The following is a 23,067-nucleotide window of genomic DNA, read 5'->3' as shown; positions in this document are numbered from 1 at the left end:
AATGTCAGAACATATGCTGCGCTAGTTAAGAGTGCCATGTAGCTTAAAAACGCCACGGATGCTCTATTGATTAGGGACTGGAATGGCAAAGGTGGGATATGTGGAGTGTGGTGCATAATTAATGCCACCCCTTTATAAAAGCGGGATACAAAAATTGTGTAATTCAGTTCCACTAAAAAAAACAAAAACAAAAAAAAAAAAGGCAAATGTACTTCCTCCCAACAAACACTTGTCATCAAAAATTTATTTTAAAATCTATTTTTTATCTAAACCATATGTGGCAATGTTATGTACTTCACAAACATTTAAAAATAATTGCAAGCATGCCATGTCCAAAATAAACTGTTTACAACAATAAACTGTTCCAGAGAGAAACCCATTGGTGTCGTTAGAGCCACAGTCAGAGTTGTTTAGGTCAGATGGGATCAACAAAACCTTTTTTTTAGTCAGTCATGCACACCAGGAAACACCTTTACCATTTTCTACGTTACATACGTTGGTCTGGCAGCTGCAGTTAAATCTATTGTTGGTGTGTTATTCTAAAGCCGGAGTAACGTATGTGTGGTTTACTGACATTTCGTCCTCGAGCATGAGGTTAGAATGATATTCATGCAGGCTTCACATGACAACTGATGGAAAGAAACGGTACAGCGGTGGCTCTTAACCTTTTTTGCGAGTGCGACCTACTTTTAAGAATTACAATGTTTTGGGAGAGTTTTTTTTTGGTATAGTACACAATGTGTACTGAGTTTATTTGAACATGAAACGGCAATTAACAAGGTTTACAACCAAGACTTTTTAAAATCAAGATTACTCTAGTGAGGTTTTCGTGGTTGAAGGATCAATTGGAACAGCGAGACGTTCAGAAAATTGTAACGCTATGTAAAGGTAGTGTATAGAGGGCTACATGAGGTTTTCATGACTGCCATAAACATTTCTGAAGATTTATTTCAACAAGCGTTAGCTATCAAAGTTGATATAAGACCCAAGACAAGTGACCGATGTGTTCTGACACGTCACAACTACCGCGTTGGAGCTCGATTTCTTATGTCAGGTATATGTAATGGTGATAATGTGGCAGAATGTGTCCTCTGTTACAATATCAACATTACAGTCGCTGCCTCAGGGACTGGACAGCTTGCATTCATTGATTCAGCTATGAATTCTGCATCATATCAAAGAGTGCTTGAAGATAATGTGAGACCATCTGTCTAGAAGTTGAAGTTGAACTTTCAACAGGATACCGATCCTAAGCACACTAGCAAATCCAACAAGGAATGTAAAAAAAACAAACAAAAAAAAAACATTTCAATACAGACAATTCATTTAGGCTGTACTTGTACATTTAAGGCAGTTGTGAACATTTTTCCCTTCATAGTTTCATCATAGTTTCAAACTTTCTATTTATTAATTATAAATGACAGTATTTCAATATAACCAAATCTTCATTGATTTTGGAATGGTCAGCTCATGAGCCAGGAACTCATAATTACTCTTTTTTTTTTGTAGCTCAAAAATACAATAATTATTTCTTTTAAAGCATGTTTTGTTATACATGGTTACATTATTTATTTATTTTTTGTTCATTTGGCAAGATGATCAGTTCAGCTGAGGACAGTCTGATTAGACTGAACCCTGCTGATGATTTTTGGTGGTCATGTCCTCTCCAGCTGCCAACTTCCTGTACAGCTCCTTCAGTTCCTCTGGCTGAGGAGCCTTGGAGCCCGGAGTCATTGGCAGATCGAAATCAGATGACACTTGTGAATCTGAAACTGGTTCTGTGTGGTCTGTGACATCGCACTGGTCCTGGTGACGGTCAGTCAAATCCGGTTGTGTGTCAACCGACAAATGACAAACGTTTCCTGTGTGCGTGGCGTTACACTGTACAGGCACCGTGTCGAGTTGGCTGAGGCTCTCTAAAGCTGCCTCCGATACATACGTCGACTGAGAGGAAGTCACATGACCTGACTCGGATTCGTCATCATCATTGAAGAGCTCGGGGGACTGCGACGTTGTGTGATCAGTAGACAGAGTCTGGCTGTTCTGACTGTTCTCCAGCTCACAGCTGTCATCGGTCACAACCGGCTCTACTGTGAAGAACGTACTCCAGCTGGGCGGAGCTGGCTTTGGAGGGGGTGGGGACATACCTAAGCCAGATGGAGTGGGTGTGGCATCCCCAGATGACTGACATGCAGGATGTTCCTCCTCCACGTCATCACCACCACCATCATCATCATCATCATCATCATCATCATCGTTTGACTCTGTGCAGTCCATGTAGTTGGATGTTTGAGCTGAAGCCTGTAGCTGTGGTAGAATTTGTGTCTCTATGACCTCGAGATCTGATTTTTTCGGGCTGTGGTCCTCTTTCTCCTCATTCACAGCAAGCTTCTTTCTCATTGGTGTTACAGCAACTTCCCCAAACAGCTCGTCATCACTGTCTGAGCCTGGTACGCAAAAACACACGATGCAACTTTTATCATGAAATCTGCTCTCTACCAGAGAATCCTAAAGGAGAATGTCCGGTCTTCAGTCCGTAAGTTGAAACTCAAGCACAACTGGATTATGCAGCAAATCCAAAGCACAGGAGTAAGTCCTAGTCCTAGAAAGTAAGTGAAAGACTGATCTCCAGTTATCAGAAGGGTTTGGTTGCAGTTATTGCTGCTAAAGGTGGCACAACTAGATTTTAAGTTTAAAGGGGCAATTTTTCACACTGGTGATAGGTGTTGGATCACTTTTTTGCTTCAATTAATACATATATATATATATTTTTTAAATTGCCTCAGATTGCCTTTGTTTTATGTCGTATTTCGTTTTAAAATTTTCTGAAAAAAAAAACAGAAGAAATCAGGCCAATACTATTTCATAGCACTGTATAAATCTAAATAAATCAAAAAATTGCTATGAACAGAGGTTTAACATTGTAAACAAAACGTACTACGGGTTTACCATTTCAGACGTACTGTAAATAAATTGATAAATTCTTCTAAGAATTTTGTTTGAATAAACAAAGTGTCTGACTTTGAAAATGACTGTCTGAAACACAACGAGCTCCGTAATCAGAAATAGAGCTCCAAAGTCGGCTAAACTGCCAGATTTCCACAGCTTCAGTTGTTGTTTGAAAACGACCGAAAAGCTCTTTTCATCCTCTATATAACATGGTCGTGTAACCTTATAATGTGCGTTGGTCGTTGCAATCCAGAGTTACCGGATGTCGCAAGTGCAGATCTCAGTGTAAGAACGTGATCCTGTGAGCAGCCTGCTCTCTGTATATTTGAACTCTGGTGTTCAAGCAGTGCAACAGGTAAAACACATGAAACTACTGAAAAAAACTCCAAACGACAGATTATGCGTAAGGTGCATACTATACTGCGATACCTTGCGATGCGGACTTTATTCTGGCTCGTTTCAGCTTCCCAAGAGGCTTATAGACGACCTCTGTCCTTTCTGAATTTCTACGCAAAAGATTCAGTCTGAAAAAGGAAACAGCAGTCAGAATAGGTGGATGAAGCAAGCAAGCACAGGAAAACATGAATAAATATATAAATAAATCAATTCATTCATAACGTATACGAAGACGTACATCTTGGTGACGTCCTCCACGGTTCGGCCCAATGGAACCACGTTAGGGTAGATATTAACGGGATTGATGTAGGAGATGAAATCCTTGATCTGATTATAGAAGAATGGACATACCGTACACTGACTGGATGTAATTATTACTAACGTAACATCGAATCATTTTCCAAAAGTCTGTCTTACCTCAGAGTATGAGGAATGAAAAGAGAAACAAGCCCTGTAGGAGCTTCCCCCCATCCTGAAAAAGTCACAGGAACGTGTTTATTCTTTCATGCATCTCTAGCCAGCAGTGATGACTGATCTGGAGCCTAGCATCAGTGTAACAGTCAAATAGGCCTGACTTTTCCATTACAGATGTAGACCCTAGCCACACTATAGTGCAACAGTTTACACCCCCCATGTTTTCCAGGTGAGGATAAAATAAAAATGTGCATGTATCCTGCAACAAAAAAAAAATCTAAAACATAAGGGTAAAAAAAAAAAAAACCTAAACAGATGCTTTGTGATGACTCTAACTTTCCAGACCTAATGTGAAGAAGGCAGTGCATGGCATCTAGTGGAGTTATAATAGTGTGCAATAAAGGGCTTAATTTTGTCATGGGGTGTGCAAACTGTATACCTAAAGTTTTGTGCATTCAGCACCTGGAGATGTTAGTTAGTTATAGATATAGATGATATATATTGTACTTGACGATGACGTTGGTCTTCCTGGTCCGTTCTCCAAACCACATAGTGGAAGGTTTGATGCTGATAATGCGCAGTGGTGTACCATCTGGAGCTAAAGAGCCACATGGCAGTCTGTTCGCCCTGAACAACTCATCGTCCTATCACAAACAGAAAATAAATATACCGAAACATCAGCTGCCGAGTGGTGCACATTAGCAGTACGGGAAGTGTAACATGCCTTGGGGTGCCTGCAGGCGTGGATCTGTGTTGCTCGGTTTGTGGTCACGTGATCCAGGATTTCTGGCATTTGTTTGTACATATTCAAGCTGTTCACATGGACCTACATCAAAACCCGAGAGAGACAAGTAATGATTTAGAAAACACACACACACACACACAAAAACAAATGTTTACCCTTGCACCTAATTCATCACTTCTTTTGCTTAATTATTAGTACCTGTGAATTAAATTCCTGCCCCAGATTGGTGAAGAGGTATTCATAACCATATGCTGCTTTGCAGTTCAACCAAACTACATGATATTTACTCAGACAAATCCAATCTTGAACCAGCTTCCTGATACCAGCCAGACAAGCCTCCTGAAGTCACACCAACAGTCACATTATACTCACATTACATTACATTGGCAGAACTTTATTAATATGACTATATCACCAAATGGATATAGCTGAGTGCAAAAGTTTGTACACCCTTAAAATGAATACAAAGTCATTTTCATTATAGCAACAAAACATTTAGTTTAGTGTTAGTGTTTACAGATGTTCCCTAATTACCTTACCCAACAGCGCTTTTGAATGTATAGATTATTATTTTGGAGAGAGAGAGAGAGAGAGAGAGAGAGAGAGAGAAACAGCTCGTTTCTACACTGCAAAAACCGGCATCTTAGTAAAATTAACATTTTTGTTTTATTTTTGTCTTTAATTTATTTATTCATGTTCATATGATTCATATTAATGTGATTCATTTACATGTGATTCATTTACATGTGATTCATATTAATGTGATTCATTTACATGTGATTCATTTATGTATGATTCATTTACATGTGATTCATTTACTAATTTGCTTCTCTTTAAATCCAGTTTTAGACTGTGATATTACAAAGGTCTTTCCAGATTATTACTTGCCACACTGTATGAGATAACCGGCATCTTAGTAAGCGGAAATATCTTGAATATAGTCAAATTTATCTAGTCTTTCCTATTCTAAGATGACAATTAACCAAATATAAGATTATTAAACCTATTTCTAGACATTTTCTTACTCATTTCAAGCTTTACATGTTCTTATTCGATTGGCAAATAATTGCGCTTTGCTCTAGAAATAAATGTTTAAAATGATCAAAATGATCTGCCAATAGAACAAGACTATTTCAAGCTGGAAATGAGTAAACATGTCCAGAACTAGGTTTTAGTAATCGTATATTTGGTTTGTTGTAATCTTATAATAGGAAATACAAGATAAATCTGACTATTTTCACTTGCTAAGATGTCAATTTTCACAGTGTAGCTCTTATAATGTAAACAATAACAGAACTAACTCATTTCATGAACGTTCCACAACATTAAGTGTAACTATAAATGGACAAAAAGTATGACATATTGCTCAATAATAAATTAAATATTGTAATCGTTGGCAGACTTGTAAGTATAAGAGGAATAAAAGTCTTCCGGACGTTATTAGACAATAATCAGCTTCAGTGTGTTAACAGTAACTCTGCTTCATCACACCAAACCATCGTTGATTATTTTCCTATAACCCCAAGTGTACTATTACTTACTTAAGCGTACCAAAGTATCTCCCTTTCTAAATGAGATCTGAATATTCTCAAACAGCTTCTTTATAATTACCTTTCAGATCCTCTTAATTAATAATATCCACTCCATCTATCCATCCACTCCAATCCATTTATATATATTTTTTGATATACACAGAATCAACTCTAATGTCAACTCTAAATGTCACACACGCCTTCTTCAAATCAGGTCTGGAGTCTGGGACAGCCCTAACAAAACATTCACTTCTTTCTTTTGCTCCTTTTGTTCATTTCAGATTGTCCTCTCTTTGCAAGAAACACCTACACTAAACGTTTCCTTCTTCCTAGAATTCGGTTCTTGTCGATAAATTGTTCTTAACGAGTGTGTTTTACATTATTGTTCAGAAAACCTGTCAGGTGCAAACTTTTACTCTCAACCATGATATAACCATGATATATGGCCAGTTCAGGAATACTCACCCTGCTAGGGATCTGATAGAACCTGGGGTCGTAGAAGGTGCTGTCTAAATACACACTCTGAATGTCTTTTACTCTGTAATAAAGAGTATGGAGCTGAGAAATCACATTCAACTTCTTCCAAAGTGAAAAACAGCTACAACTTTACACGGACTGTTGTATATAATGTGATGATGTGCAGTCCTTGCTGTGCTGTAATGGTCTTCGCACAGTGTAAAAGCATTACAGCGACATTCGGTGGCATTCCTTACATGATTTGCCCCTTTCTGTATAGACATTTACATCACATTACATGATCAAAATGATCTGCCAATAGAACAAGACTATTTCAAGCTGGTTTTAGTAATCTTATATTTGGTTTGTTGTGATCTTATAATAGGAAATATGAGATAAATATGACTATATTTTCACTTGCTAAGATGTCATTTTTTTGCAGCATAGCTCTTATAATGGAAATGATAACCTTCCACAACATTACGTGTAACTATAAATGGACAAAGATTAGACGAGATTCCATGTAAAAAAATAAATAAATAAATAAAAGTGAGCTGCAATATATAGACTGTATTATTTTTCTTTTTGTGGCATGAGTACAAAGTGCCACATTGAAAAGCAAAACCTTCACTGTACTGCTCTTATGTCACTTTACATTTACATTTAACTTATTTGGCTCACATTTTTCCCAAATTGAATTTTCCAAAATTCAGAAAAAAAAAAAAAAAACTGTAAAAAACTATACAACTGAGCAGTAAAAGATGAAGGGTATTACTCAAGGACACAAGAGTGGCAGCTTAGCGGTGCTGGGATTTGAAATCACAACCTTCTGATCAGTAGCCTAAACCCTTAACCGCTGAACCACCACATTTAGCTCTTCAGTGAAAAACTTTGCATCAGACGTGAACGTTATTTCACATTTCCCTGCATTTCACTTCACTGTCATCAGTGTCTTGCAGTCATGTCACACTGAAATGCAATCGATATCCAATCACAGTACTGGAAGAAGGTCCTGGAAGCCCTTGCATTGCATTTCTTTTCACATTTTTCTCCTGCCGCTATCTGGCATGGAATTCATACATACTTCATACATCTGTGCTATAAACCTGCCTTTGACTGAGCAACATGAAGCATACGGATGTGGAAATGGGTCACACCAAACTTCATGCAATGTTACACACCTGTTTCCAGAGTGCAGGTGTTCCATCCTCGCTACATCTCCAGCAGCCAATCGGAAATCCCCAGTGTACAGCACGGTGCCCTGGGCCCCCTCAAAGAGAAACCTGCAGGAAGACAAAGGCAAATATACACTATTACATTTAAATCTATACACTGACAAAACTCATTAGTCTATGATAAGCTGTAGAAGCAGGGCATGATACTGTATACAGTATACACACACACATCCCTGAATTTATCATAGTGTTGATACCGATGAAGGGAAGAATATGCAAGTGAGCATAAATTGTGCTTCATGTCCTTCCTAATGAGTGTGTTACGACTGATTTACTCTTAACCATGTCACCTTGAAGCTTCACTAGTGCAATTTCATTTCAGGAATAGAACACGTCAGGGTGTGCGGTTATAGTTAAATAATCAACAATGGGGTGGTGTGATGCAAGCAAACATGGCGTAAGGTAACTGTTACCACCCCAAAGTTAAATATTCTCCACTAACAGCACATTCTGACGCATTTTATTCCTCTTCCACTTCAACAATTCGCCAACGCTAACAATTTTATATTAATTAAAGAACAACATATTACTTTCTATCTATAACGATGTGGAACGACTGAGACACACATCAGTCCCTGTCATCATTTACAGAAGTTATAGAAGCTCATCAGCCTCTCTTTTTTTTTTTTTAATTTGTTTTAAATCTCGCCTGAAGTCAATGCAGCTCGTCATGTTACAGAGAAACCAAAATGGAAAACGAAAAAGGATCAGCTTTAAAAATCAAGCGGCAGTGGAAACTCCTTCCAACATGCTAAATGGATGTTTTCTTACCGTAAACGTCCCTGTTTATGAGGAGCGTCTGCCACACAACTCCTTGTCTACGTTGTTACTATAGAAACTGCTGTATAATGTTTTATAACGAGTGCATTAATATAAAACAGTTAAAAATGAAATCGACACCTTCTAAACTATCAGAATCGTGACAGCGCTACTCTATAACATATTTAAAGGTGTATCGCAATCGCAGTATGTATCAGTCAATTATAATACTGTGTCTGGTACATATTATGATTAACAATTATGATTGCTGCAGTAACTGCTTACATGACTGATCCAGGGCAATGTCCAGCCGGCAACAACGTCACAACAACATCTTCCGCCTGGGAATACAAGACGAGCTTGCAATGAATGAAACAGGAACATATTTACATCATAAGCAGTGTGATTAATGTAAATTATGTAATGATATTTCTCCCAGGATTCCTGGCTACACCACATCCCTCAGAGATGAACTTCAGTACACATGTCCTGTGTCTGAAATGGCTCTTACTTCCTGTTCCCTAGAGACTGCAACGTGTAATACGAGTGTACTACATCCTCAAGGTTTGGGATCTAACATACTGCAATACCTTTTTTTTTATTTATTTTACTGGATACTGTCCATGCAGATGTGACTGGAACTAAGCAAATATATGGGATATTTCCACATTATCTTTAGATTTCTACTTTGTGGTGTTTTTTTTTTACACTTACCTGTCTTTTTGACATAAAACAAAATGGTGCATGACATGATTTCTTTGTGCAATATGCATAATGATAATAAAGTTGACTTAACTAGTGAACTAGAGGTAGAATCCACCGAGGTATCTAGTTTTTAAATGAATATATAATGTGGGAATCAAGCCTAATGGGGTGATGGTTAAAGAGTAATTTACGGATTTGTTTCTGATAGAGCTGGTAAACATATGTTATTGTTTACTATAAAAATCAGTTATTTAGTATATTTCATCTTCAAATTCCTTTGTCCTTACTTTCTTTGGGATGGATAAATTATTACTCAGGAGATCAGAACCCTCGAAGTTAAGAAGACAAAATAAATGCAGCATGACAGAGCTCACCTCTCCTGTAACTTCATCAGTCAGTGATATATGTGTCGGACTGTCCAATTCAAGAGCAACCTGGAATTAGATATTTTCAGAAAGTAAGCATATCGATGAATGAAATACACTACCGGTCAAAAGTTTGGAGACACTTGACTGAAATGTTTTCTCATGATTTTAAAAAGCTTTTGATCTGAAGGTGTGTGATTAAATGTTTGAAATTGGTGTTGCAGAGAAAAATATCATCGCACCGACATATTCATTTCTTTCATTAGAAAACTAACATTTTATTTACAAAAAAATCTTTTATTAAACGGACGACTCGGAGAGAAATATTCCGAAAAGCAGCCGATAAGAGTCCGGCGTAGGTGTGAACTCCTTTAATACTGTTTAAAAAGCATCTCAGGGAAATTCCTCAAGAAATCTATTGAGAAAACGCCAAGAATACATTTCTGGAAATTCTCAACCAAAAGGGCGTCTACTTTGAAGATGCTACATTATTCAATTAATATCACAACATAATTCCCATAGCTCCATTTGTGTTACTCCAGAGTTTTGATGACTTTATTAATATTCTAAAATGTGGGGTGGGGGTAATAAAAATAAAGAATGAGTGTGTCCAAACTTTTGACCGGTAGTGTATACTTATCCAAAAAAAATAAGCATTTTTCTAGAACTTACAATGCGGTCTTCCCAGAAGCCATATTTTGGATTATTGAGTAGGAGCTCCTTCGTGACAAACGAGCAGTACAACTTTACAGTTAAGCTACAACAACAGTAACAAAAAGTTTGGTCATTGATTAAGCAAAGAATAAAACACTTGGGGTGTGCTGTTATAGGAAAATAATCCATTTCTATGTGGTGCAATGTGGCTTGATGCATCATCCCAAAGCAGATTTGCCAACAGTAACAATGTTTCGTTTATTAAAGAATGACATTTAAATATTCATAGTTACCTTTAATGCTGTGGAACATCCTTTGAGACAAGTTAGTTCCTGTTATCACTTACATAGCCATTTTCTAGACACTCAAAGCGCTTTACATAGTATGGGGGGGAATCTCCTCAACCACCACTAGTGTGTAGCAGCCACCTGGATGATGCGACGGCAGCCATAATGCGCCAGAACGCCCACCACACACCAGCTATTAGTGGAGAGGAGAGTGATGTCGATTCAGAGATGGAGATTATTAGGGGGCCAATGGGGGAATTTTGTCAGGACACCGAGGTTATATCCCTACTCTTTACGAGAACTGTCCTGGGATTTTTAATGACCACAGAGAGTCAGGAGCTCGGTTTAACGTCTCATCCGAAAGATGGAAAGACGGAGGTGTGAGGCAAACGTGCTAACCACTAAGCCAACATATCCCCCTCTCTTCTGGAGTTAATAAACAAAATTAAAAGCCAACAGTGGTGTCAGACAGGGGTACCTCCACCACCAAGAAGTCTAGTCCTTCTAATTACTAATTTATACACATTTAATTAATTAGTGAGTGAGTGAATCTATCTATCTATCTATCCATCCATCCATCCATCCATCCATCCCTTGTTTGGATCAATTTAAAATCTAAGTTCATCTGCTGGTTACAATTATAATTCCACAGAAATCCTACAAACGTTCAATCGCTCATTCTTAAGATATCATGTTAACCAGGGGAGTCTAATCTTATCTGGAAAGGGCTGGTGTGGGTGCAGGTTTCCATGTGCTTGAGTGGAATGAAAACCTGCACCCACACCGGCCCTTTCCGGATAAGACTGGACTCCCCTGGTGTTAATGGATACCATACTGAAACCATACTGTCCCCTCCACATAAAAAAACACAGCTTTATAATGCTACCCAGAACGTGTAACCTCATCTGTCCTGAAGACTTTCCTGTGGTGGAAAAACCTAATGACTGTTACAGAACATTGACACTGGAGACTCCTTCCATACATGTTAAATAAACCTCTCTGTATAAAACGCTGAACAATATCAATAATTATACACCTCTTTGTCGAACAATAATCGTAACAAGTGTCAGAGCTGAGCAATCACAAACAAGAATTCAACATTGTTGTGATATAATAAATAATAATAATAATAATAATAATAATAATAATAATAATACAAGCTTGTTATGTGTGGAGTTCCTTACCTAAACTTTAATTTTCTTTTCAGTAAAGGTCCTTTCAATCCTTTCATATGATCTGTAAAGACACTTTCATGTTACACTTTGACAATGATGAACTAAAGGATCTCACACAGCAAGCACAAGCCTTTAATACAAGCCTTTTTAATGGAAATATTACCTTTATGACAGTGAGACAGAAAAAAAGCTCTGGCGTGTAAATTCTCTCTGTCGAATCTGTCAATGGAGATGGTTGGATATTCCTTCATCCGTCCAGGGAAGGAACTCATTCTGACTTTCTCACACCAATGCTAGCTTAACTAACCTAACCACCTAGCTTCATATACAGGTTTAAGCTGAGAAAGAAGACTCTGACTTTCCAAAAACATCTCCTTCACACACTTACTCTTACCTAAATACAAACTTGAATTGAAATGAAACACAAGCACACGCCATAACAGGAAACCATGAGAGCAGGGTTGCCAGGTATGCGTTACAAAATCACTCAAACCCAAAAACTGCACGGCTCTCACTAACCCCATACACGGATTTTAAGATCTAACGTTTGCCTATCCCTGCAAAATGATTATGATAAAACAATATAATAAAATAACATCATATATCATATCATACATAATATCATATAATATATTATACTGTTGAGCAATGTTGAATACTTTTGATAATTATTTTGATAATGGTTTTCTATAACAACAGCTCTGACAATTGTTCTGGATTCAATTCAAATTACAGGTTTATATTAAAGCACTCTGAGAATTCTAATATATTAGTGTTTTTAATTTGTAAGGTGGACACTTCGGATAATCTAAGTCTAATAATACCCAGGTTTTTTTTTTAATCGTGTTGTTATTTAACAGAGAAAATGTATAAACACTGATATGGTTACGTTTGTGAGGAGACGTGTAATTAACATCTAATATTTATGGAAGGAGTTTCCAGTGTCAGTGCTTTATAGCAGTCAGTAAGTCCTTTCACAATGGAAAGTCTTCAGGACAGAGGAGTCTCCAGTTTCTCTGTAACATGATAAGCTGCATTTTTTTTTTTTTTTTTGGTACTTACAGATGCATCTCAAAAAAATACAATATTGTGGAAATGTTTGTTTTTTTCCATACTTTAATTCAAAAAGTGGGACTTTCATGTATTCTAGTTTCATTACACATAAAGTGAAATGCCTCCGCCCTGTGTGTGCTGAGCTTGCATGTTCTCCCCATGCTTCAGGGGCTTCCTCCGGGTACTCCAGTTTCCTCCCCAGCCCAAAGACATGTGTTGTTGGCTGATTGGCATGCCTAAAGTGTCCATAATGTATGAATGTGTGAGTGTGTGTGTGTGTGTGTGTGTGTGTGTGCCCTGCTATGGGCTGTCCCCCTGTCCAGGGCATCCCCCACTTTGTGCCCTGGGTTCCCTGGGATTGGCTCCAGGCTCCATGCAACTCTGTGTTGGATGAACATTACAGAAAATGGATGGATGGACATAAATAAAGAATCCATATAATAAATTGAGCATTTCTGATATTGTATGTTGAGAACATATGAGAGATGGTACATATGAGAGGCAGACAGTAAATGCTTTAATAATTGTCATTATTATTAAAAACAAACAAACAAACAAACAAAAAAACACGAAAACCTCCAAAATGATTTCACAACAGCTGTTCAAACTTGTCCCAAATATACGGAGTGTTCACGGAACTGTCAACATTAAAGCACAGGAAGGTACAGCGACGTCTAGTTTTACGCCACTTACATAAAAGATAAAAAAAAAAAAATTTTAAAAACTGAATACATTAAAAAAAAATGTTGCATGCTCAGTATATAAGAAGTAATACAGCATCGGTCCTTAACTTTCATTGTCCAATTTAATAATAAAAAAAAAACAGGAAACTCCGGGTTCAGTTATGGTTGGCCAACCAAATAACCCTGGACCAACTTCCGGTGACAGCATGGTTGCTGGGAAACTATAAACAACAAGCACTTCATTTTGAAGAATTGGTGAGTATACGTTGCAAGATCAAATCTTTCATTAATTAATTACAAAATATCATTTTGTTTAGAATTTTTGAAGCTACACTATATTATAAAGACACCATAAACCGATTTAGCAGCAAAGTAAGTAGTTAGCTAGACTTATTAGACTAGTAATTTATCAGCTAGTTAGCTAGTAATTTAATTGGGGTGGGGTGGGGTGAATGATAATAGGATGTAACATGGATAATCTATTTTTACATTTCTTTTTACAGTCACAACAATCTGCAAAGATCCAAGAAGACATCAGAGAATTGCAAAGAGTCTCTGAGTAATAAATAAGAGAGATGTCCTGTGCAGCTTTACTGGATGGCAATGCCCAGCCCAAGTCCATGAGCCGAGCGAGGCAGTGGACGGATGTAGTGGAGAATCTCTACAGATTTCAAGAGGCGGGATACAGGGATGAGCTGGAGTACAGGCAAATTAAACAAGTGGAGGTAATGTGATTGCACATCAAAATCATATATACCCATTCTACATTCGTTCGTTCATTTTCAGCTTTATCGTGGTCAGGGTTGTGGTGGATGTCGAGTCTATCCTGGGAACACTGGGTGTGAGGCAGGAATACATCCTGAATGGGACGCCAGCACACCACACACATTTACACCTAGCGGCAATTTAGCGTCGCTAATCCACCAGAGAGGAAACCGGAGAACCCAGAGGAAACCCAGGAAGGTCTATTATAATGGTTGCTTGTAGCTTTTCATATCTTGCCGTTAAAGCATGCTGTTTCTGTGCTCTGTGCTGTTTCAGATTGACCGATGGCCGGAGACAGGGTTCGTGAAGAAACTTCAGCGACGAGACAACACATTTTATTACTATAGCAGAAAGCGGGAGTGTGAGGACAGAGATGTGTACAAAGTCAAGGTGTACGTGTACTGACATCCTTGACCCGCTCTGGCACTTCTTCTGTATCTCAGTCTTTCCACTCTGTGATTTTTAACGAAGACAGCATTGCATAGTTGAATAAACTGATGGATAAACTATAATATTGTGCAGCTTGATATCAGTGTCTGTCAATTAGAAAAATAGATTTTATACATAGCAACTTATTATTGTTGTTGTTGTTATTATTATTATTATTATTATTATTATTATTATTATATCTTTTTTTTTTTTTGCATCTTGTCCCTTTAATTTAGTGAAATACAGCCCTTCAGTCAAAGCAATGCTTAACTGCTGTGTGTGAATATTAGATCATTAAAGCACTTGTGTTCATGTTGCTATTTTAATGGCTTTACTGTATCATATCATCTTTGTCAGAGAAGAAGAGAAGAGAAGATATTTTTATATGATTTTGATGCCAAAACCATCAAATGGAGAATAAATTTAAGATGTGATCCTCAGCTGTAGTTAGTGCAGCTCTTATGACCAGGTCTCATTGAAGCTGGTTTGTGGCCTCGGGCCCTTTTTTATACTCATGACACTCAGTTTCACACAAAAGACACACTGAATTTTTCTACACCTCTTAAAGTAAAACATGCCTTTTTATACAGACTTAACTTTCTGTGACAATCACATGACTAACTACACAACTAACTAACTAATTTAAATATATGACTAAGTAAAGTTATCTATCTATTGATCTATCTATCTATTTAGAGGTTTGCTTATCTATCTATCTATCTATTTAGAGGTTTGCTTATCTATCTATCTATCTGTTTAGAGGTTTGCTTATCTATCTATCTATCTATCTATCTATTTAGAGGTTTGCTTATCTATCTATCAAATAATTTTAACTCTACAAACCGAGCGTCTTTAAGACTACGTCATATCCGGCTTCTTTTTTCTTTTTCTTTTTTGCATACATCCGCGATAATATGCTGCACTTTACCACAGAGGATAGTGAGGCTTTACGGTTGTCTGACTTTATCATAAATCCTGATTTAATTTATTAAAGAAGATTTTTTTTGGCTGAGTAAGTGCGCGCTTAACACTTTGTTTAAATTAATATGTTTTATTTATTTATTTTAGGTTTAGCTCATTTCTTTAGCTTGTTAACGTTATATAGTTTCGATGTGTTTTCAGATGTTTCTTTTTCTACCGGCATTCAGTAAGTCCCGCCTCCTGCGCTAGGATTGGCTAGTGCTTCATTCTCCTACGCAGTTCTCATTCACCGCAGGCGCGTACGAACGAGTAATTCTGGCCAATCACAGCGCAGGAGGCACTTGTGTCGCAATACGGATGGGGAACAAAATCGTTACGGCAAAGCTTCCTGTCGTTAAACGTAAACAGTTTTTGACAGCATTTTTGAAATCCAAGAATAAATGAATGAAATGACAGAAAAACAGTAGTCTAAAAAAATAAGACTTGCAATCTAAGAACAGCTGTTTTATTTAAGAAAATACTCAATAAAACCACGCCTTAAAGCAGTGGTATTGAGGATATAATAATATGATAGGATGTGTAAATGAATTGAACTTGTCTTGATATTTACTTTCCTACAGGTTTTCTCTGCTGGAATCACTGCTTTCAGTTAAAAAAAAAAATGCTATGTTTTTTTTTTTCACCTCAACATTAAACAGTTAAACATAAATGAAAGAAACTTCTACCTCAGATTCAAAGGTAAGTTTTATTATTTGCATTTTAAAGATCATTATTTATTGCAGTCCTCTGTCATTTAGTGCTCTACTGTTCCCAATCACACAGACTTTTATTTATATATATATATATGTATATACACATAACTTTTACATCCACATTTAGTCAGGCTTTTACTTTTACTGACTCAGCTCAGCTGCTCACATGACATGCTTGTGTGGTTTTATGATGCACTCCACAGGAGCTCGCCTCGGGCCGAGACACAGTCACGATGTGCTCCTTGTCTTATCATTCAGTAACCCAGTTTGTTTTAACGTAGATGTTTTCCTTCGACACTGAGTCCGTAAAGCATTTCACGTTGATTACTTAAATTCAATTCAAAATTAAAATTTATTTTATGCCGCTGATCCATGTTCAGATTTGTTTCGTACAAATACGTATTCTAATTTAAATCTTTGTAGGGCTAGGCAATATGATGATATGATATCAATATGGTGATATAATAACGTAATCATACACTTTTCTAAATATGATATCAAATCAAAAGTAACTGAAAATTTAAAAAAAATAAAATTCTGAAATTCTTTCATTTTTGTAAATGCTGGACAAAAATTTCTGAACTTATACTGAGATTTTTTCAATTTAATTTGGTGTCTCATTTGCAAAATTATAACTTGTGATGCGTATCAGGAAGATGTCTTCAGCCATCGTGATACCATCACAAATAATGTTTACCAATTTGTGGTTAAGCATTTTAACTGAAACATCTATAATTTCATCAAATCTGTCCAGGTCTGATTTAGTGGTTTGCGATCTGTTCGTCACGCACAGATCATACCGTACGACACACTTCATTTAAGTTAATAAAAGCTTCATGAAATCTACCGTTTTGAGAGTTTAGCTACAACTCGCAGAACGTTTCGGTTTAGCTCCACCCCCTCGGCTCTTTGATGTTGTACGCTTGTCCCCGCCCTCAGAATGTTAAAGCCACAAAAATGGTGCATTAAATTGTTTGAGTTGCTCGTTGTAAACATGACCACAAGTTTGTAAATGAATTTGTATACAATGAATGAATACAAATGTAACTTTGTAGATATACAGCTGGGGGGGATATGGCAAAAAGAAATAAATAAATAAAAAACTATCCCGATACGTGACGTGATCTTCACGATACGCAGTACAGTAGGACGAGTAGAAAGTTGATCTGGTAACTGAGATGGATACTCAATGACTAACTATACAGCGTGGAGACTCTGGACAAAGGGATGATTAACGTCCACGGGATTTCAACAGCACGCAGTTTAAATTATGAATGCAAACTGTATTTCTGGAACTTTCTATCGAATTTTTTTTCCCCGGGTGAAACCGCTGTAACTGAAACGGTGGATACGGGGGATTTACTGTACTGTGTGTATCATGATACATCATTTTGCGGAGGTTTCGCTAAACAAAACAACAACAAAAAAGTCTCGCTATATGTTCAGAATTTTATTTTGTCCAGCATTTACAGAAATGAAAGAATTTCACAAAGAAAAGCTGTAAAAAAAAAAAAAAAAAAGGCTGTGAGTTTAAGCTTTCTGAATCGGACAGAGAACTAAGCATGTAATATAATAATAATAATAATAAACTTTATTTTTATATAGCGCCTTTAAAGCAAGGCACTCTCAAGGCACTTTACACAATAAGAAAATAAAAAAAATACACTGATCGAAACATACAAAAACATAAAACAGACTTGAATGAAAAATGGTTAAAACCATTAAGAAAAAGGTAACCTAAAAAAATAGCTTTTAGGTTAGATTTAAAAATGCTTAAATTCTTAGCATGTGTTTTGTTGTTGTAGCTGCTATATAACGCAAGGTTCAGTGAAACTATAAACGGATCAAAAGTCATCCTTTCACGAATGAAAAAATTGTAATCGTTGGCGTTTTGCCGTGATGTAAGAGGAACAAAACAGCGTAGACTGTAAGGCTTTCCCACTTTGCACACACCGATGGTAAATGGCTGATTGTTCTCCAGAGAGCTCGCCGCTGAGGATGTGCTGCTGCCGAAGGAGCATGTAGTTCCTGCCTTCACTCAGGAGGAGAACGAGAGGAGGGAAGAACATGGAAGACTTCGGCACACGGACTTATGGCACCAGTGGCCTGGACAACAGACCTCTGTTCGGAGAGACTTCGGCAAGGGTAGGTCTGTCCGCTCTCTGGGAACGTCTCAGGTCTCCCAGACCGAGTGGACGTGATGCTTTTATTCATCTCAGATGCTTCTCCACTGAGCTGCTGTGCTCTTCCAGTGTTTCATGCAATTTCCCAAATGACTTCTGTTCTGTTAATTTACTTTAAGAAGAAACTGTGTTTGTAGTTTTAATTCATTTAACATTTTTACTGTCCAGTCGAGTAAATTTGTAACAGACATGATGTCCTGTAACACACACACACACACACACACACACACACACACGTCATTTTGTCGGTCATGTAGGACTCTTCTGACTTTTTATCAAGCCGTTTCAAAACATTTAATTGAACAATTAACATTTAAACATTTAATGTCATACATTTTTTTAAAGAAGATGTTTAACGGAAGACCTTTTTTTGTACACTCTTTATCCCAAATTAATTTTTGAAAAAAATTAAAAACTTCTATAGATTTTTAAAACTTTTTACTATTTAAAATGTCTCCTATTTAATTGCGTGTATGTATTTATTTGTATACCTGTTGTGTCCTTTGTACTGTAGCTGTGTTTATTTGTTTATCTGGCAGTTGAGGTATTTTCACTCATTCATTTATTTATTTATAACCTTGCTCCTGCTATTATGAATATAGCCCTCGATGCTGGCATGGCATTAAAAATGAAACACTAACCCAAATTTGTAACGGGAGCATGTACTCGTACTCAACACTGGGCTGGTTTCTCCTGCTTAGGACCTAGTGGTGTAACAGGAGGATGATTTGGATCAATTCGTCAATTTAAAACGCAACAGCATGGTAACAATCCACCTATGAAGCCGCCTATTATTTACTATCAATTTATTAAGGATTGTTGTGGGGGGAAAAAGGATTGAGAAACTGATTGGGCAAATAATATTTCCTATTGTTAAACTAAAGCGTGTGTGAACAGGCTAGCGAGCCGATTTACTTGTAATTCTGATTCTTTTAAAATAGTCGCCACGTCATCATCATTTGCGAATCATTTCTTTTCACCCCATCGTTGGTCACGTATCGATTGGAGGCTACTGAAGAGGCTCCTGTCGTATCAGAGCGGATTGAGTGTGAAATCTCGAATCCTTGCCTTAAGAATCGAAAATGTATTGTGGGAAAACTTGAGGTTTACACTCCTACCAGAACCTGTATGTTTTTTTTTTCTGTAGAACCTCCCTCTTACACCCTGTGTAGTGAGCACATGTAGTGAATAGTGAATATAAATGACATTTAGGAATCAGATTGATTTAAAAAAGTTATTTATTTATTTATTTATATAAACTGTGTGAGGACGGACTGGATATGGTGGATTACTGTGGGTAAATAAATAAATAAAAATTGTTAATTAAAGAATAATGAAAAGAAACAAACAGTAAAGTGAGAAAGCAATGATATGATATATAACATCTTTCTTTTGTTCTTTTCCCATTTATTTTTCACAGTTTATATCGTAATAATGATTTTTTTTTTTTATTTCCTCTGTCAGAGGTTATATAAGAATAACCGAGGGAAATGCTGAATCTTTTAACTAAGTAAAATCCTACGTAGCAACAAAAGATTAATGTATGAGGTTTATTTATTGACTTACTTAATTAATACATAAATAAAAATAATATTTTATAATATTAATAATAATAATAATAATATTTTATGAGATTTTCTTACTTCTACGACTTGTGTATATCATGACTTTTTTTTTTAATATTGCAGTATTTTCGTTTGAGGAGTTTTTAACCTGGTTATCAGAGATACTTCTTTCTTTTTTTTTTAAATAAAAAAAAATCCACATTTAATGATCACCTGAGAAGGATGTTAAAAGCAGCTGGTGTTAAGTGTTGAGTTGTGTTAAAGGAAAAGGATTCACTCTGTGCCTTTATGTTTTCCTTTCAGGATCGGATAATCAATTTAATAATTGGTGGACTTGCAACTCTACTAATGATAGTAAGTTCTGCAGAATGATCTTGATTGTTTGTATTGAAAAAGGATTTAAAATGATGAGTCCTGACCTTTCCTGTTTTCACACAGGTGACCATTATCAGCGCTTTCGTCTTCCCTGCACTGCCTCCAAAGCCACTCAACATTTTCTTTGCTGTCTGTATCCTACTGATGTCCGGCTCCGTGGTGGTTCTGGTAGGTGAACAACACGTAATATAATATAAAATGTTACATTAGTGCAGCGGTAACTTGGTTTACTATGCCAGGGACCTGGGTTCGAGCCTCAGCTCAACTAATGTACAAGACCTTGTCTGGAACAGCACCCCCCTACCTCAACACTCTCCTTGAGGCTTACGTTCCCTCACGCAATCTGCGATCGGTTAACGACTGACTATTAGTAGTACCTACTCAGCGTGTCTCACTGTCCCTTTCCAGAACCTTCACTCTAACTGTCCCTCAGTGGTGGAATGAACTTCCAACCTCAATCCGGACCAAACAATCTGTTACTATCTTCAAAAAACAGCTAAAGACCCACCTCTTCCTTGAACACCTAACTAATCCCTAAAACACCAACCCAACATTGTCCTAAAAAACAACTTACTCTGGCTCTTACACCTCGACTCTTCTCTAGAACTCAATTATAAATCCTGTATAGTAGCACTACTTGCACTGTTCTCTGCTTGATATATCGCTTTGTTGTATTTTCTCATTTGTAAGTCGCTTTGGATAAAAGCTTCTGCTAACTGAATAAATGACAATGTAAATGTAAACTACAAAACATTTACAGTAGTTATTTGTATTTGGTCTGGCTTCGTGTTATTAGAATTAATATTATTAGGAACACCTGCTCATTTATGCAGTTATCCAATCAGCCAATCATGTGGCAGCAGCACAGTGCATAAACTCATGCAGATCACGCGCTTCGGTTCATGTTCACATCATACATCAGAATGAGGAAAAAGTGTGGTCTCTGTGACTTTGAACGTGGCATGGTTGTTGGTGCCTCTAGATCAGGGGTGTCCAGTCTTATCCGGAAAGGGCCGGTGTGGGTGCAGGTTTTCATTCCAGCCAAGCAGAAGCCCCACCTGAGTCTATTGAAAGCCAAGATCAACTGATTAAACAGGTGGAATCAGGTGCTTGGTTGGAATAAACATCAACACCCACACTGGCCCTTTGTGGATATAAGATTGGACACCCCTGCTCTAGAGTTTACACAGACCGATGCGACAAACGTCCGTTTAGCAGCAGTTCCGAAGGCCAAAACTCCTTGTTGATGAGAGACGCTAGAGAAGATTAGCAAAGCTAGAGCTTTAGAGCTGACAGGAAGTCTACGATTATCTCAAATAAGCACTCTTTGCTACCGTGATGAGCTGAAAAGCATCTCAAAACGTCCAACACATCCAATACCGAGGAGGATGGTCTACAACAGCAGGAGACCACATGGGGTTCCACTCCTGCCAGCCAAGACCAGCAATCTCAGACTACAGTGTGAGCACAGGGTCACTGAACCTGGACAGCTGAAGCGTTGTTGTTTTTTTCCAATCTTCATGAATGTAATAAAGTGGGCTGAGTGTATATTCAAGATGCTTGAACAGTCATAAAAATGCCTTTGTTGTCTCTTTCTCTCAGATTTACTGGTACAGACAGGGAGACCTGGAGCCTAAATTTCGCAACCTGATCTACTACATGCTGTGTTCAATTGTCCTGCTATGCATATGTGCCAACTTGTACTTCCACGACGTGGGACGTGACAAAAAGGCCAACGCCTTATCTTATGAACACAAGGTAGACGGTGCGGGTCTTTCAGCACACTGAAACGGGTGACTCTTTCTTTCCGACAGCTCATGCGGTTGTCATGGGGTCCAGTCTGCTTCTGGAGGACCAACAGTATTATAGATGTGAATATCCTGTATTCTGTAGCACGGTGGATGTGTATGCAGATGTTTTGCATCCCGAGTGCCGTATATTCCTGCATCGCGAGACTGTTCTTGACTATAAGCCATGGTTATATGCTGCAGAAAGCATTTTATATTTGTATATGTTGGACGTACATTCCCAAATCGAGGTCTCTTGCGTTTCTGATGCACTTACCATAACGGAGACGCAGCCGGAACCTGGCAGGGTGAAACGCTGTTCGGGTTTCTGCTCAGGTTTCTGAATCTCTGCACACTGTGTCATTTGAGATGGCCAAGTTTAATGATTGTTGATTATTTAATTTCTAATGTGCATTTTATGTAATGAAATAAATCCTTGTTCCAATGCTTCGGTGTGCCTGTATTTTCATTGGATGAACTTTGCTACAGACAAACTCGATCTGAAAGGCAGGACCAAGTGAGGTGTGGAAATATGGCAAGCCGTTTTAGTTTTTAATGGTAGAAGTGTAACAAGTCATAATCAAATAACAAAAATATATATTTATTAGGCAGCAAGTGAACAGTCAGGTGTTGGAATCAGGAAAAATGGGCACGCGTAAGGATCTGAGCGACTTTGACAAGGGCCAAATTGTGATGGCTAGACAACTGGGTCAGAGCAGGTCTTGTGGGGTGTTCCCGGTATGCAGTCGTCAGTACCTACCAGAAGTGGTCAAAGGAAGGACAATGGTGAACGGCGCCAGGGTCATGGGCTAAAATTCCTCCAAGCCGATGTGCAGGACTGATCAACAGTTACCAGAAACGTTTAGATGCAGTTATTGCTGC

The 23,067-nt window shown here is 37.6% G+C and overlaps 3 protein-coding genes across 7 annotated transcripts; 2 read left to right on the top strand and 1 right to left on the bottom strand.

Annotated features, from left to right (window-relative positions):
• Positions 1–58: 58 nt before the first annotated feature.
• On the bottom strand, positions 59–12,223 carry dclre1c (DNA cross-link repair 1C, PSO2 homolog (S. cerevisiae)). Of its 2 annotated transcripts, XM_053650403.1 has the most exons (14): positions 11,836–12,223; positions 11,682–11,733; positions 10,229–10,313; positions 9,566–9,625; positions 8,772–8,827; positions 7,674–7,775; positions 6,502–6,574; positions 4,703–4,843; positions 4,484–4,585; positions 4,267–4,403; positions 3,763–3,817; positions 3,584–3,672; positions 3,379–3,473; positions 59–2,447 (listed from the first exon to the last, which is right to left on the bottom strand). In XM_053650403.1, exons 1-14 carry the CDS (start codon positions 11,942–11,944, stop codon positions 1,624–1,626), a joined length of 1,980 nt encoding a protein of 659 aa, XP_053506378.1. In that variant the 5' UTR covers positions 11,945–12,223; the 3' UTR covers positions 59–1,623. The 2 variants fall into 2 exon arrangements, with proteins under 2 accessions (XP_053506378.1, XP_053506379.1); XM_053650404.1 differs by lacking the exons at positions 10,229–10,313; positions 11,836–12,223.
• A 1,377-nt stretch (positions 12,224–13,600) lies between these two features.
• On the top strand, positions 13,601–14,922 carry meig1 (meiosis/spermiogenesis associated 1). Its single transcript, XM_053650438.1, has 3 exons — positions 13,601–13,663; positions 13,912–14,133; positions 14,450–14,922. Exons 2-3 carry the CDS (start codon positions 13,984–13,986, stop codon positions 14,576–14,578), a joined length of 279 nt encoding a protein of 92 aa, XP_053506413.1. The 5' UTR covers positions 13,601–13,663; positions 13,912–13,983; the 3' UTR covers positions 14,579–14,922.
• Positions 14,923–15,450: 528 nt separating this feature from the next.
• tmem243b (transmembrane protein 243, mitochondrial b) lies at positions 15,451–22,632 on the top strand. Of its 4 annotated transcripts, none has more exons than XM_053650436.1 (6): positions 15,451–15,614; positions 16,222–16,261; positions 18,257–18,420; positions 20,327–20,377; positions 20,462–20,566; positions 22,001–22,632. In XM_053650436.1, the coding sequence occupies exons 3-6, from the start codon at positions 18,343–18,345 to the stop codon at positions 22,184–22,186; spliced, it is 420 nt and encodes a 139-aa protein (XP_053506411.1). In that variant the 5' UTR covers positions 15,451–15,614; positions 16,222–16,261; positions 18,257–18,342; the 3' UTR covers positions 22,187–22,632. The 4 variants fall into 4 exon arrangements, with proteins under 4 accessions (XP_053506411.1, XP_053506410.1, XP_053506409.1 ...); XM_053650435.1 differs by having other exon boundaries at positions 15,452–15,614; positions 16,144–16,261; XM_053650434.1 differs by having other exon boundaries at positions 15,452–15,923; positions 16,144–16,261.
• Positions 22,633–23,067: the final 435 nt, after the last annotated feature.

This window comes from Ictalurus furcatus, chromosome 19, assembly GCF_023375685.1.
Source record: "Ictalurus furcatus strain D&B chromosome 19, Billie_1.0, whole genome shotgun sequence".
In the NCBI taxonomy this organism is placed as follows: domain Eukaryota; kingdom Metazoa; phylum Chordata; class Actinopteri; order Siluriformes; family Ictaluridae; genus Ictalurus; species Ictalurus furcatus.
Note: the sequence above shows the minus strand (reverse complement) of the source record. Positions and strands in the feature narration are given on the sequence as shown.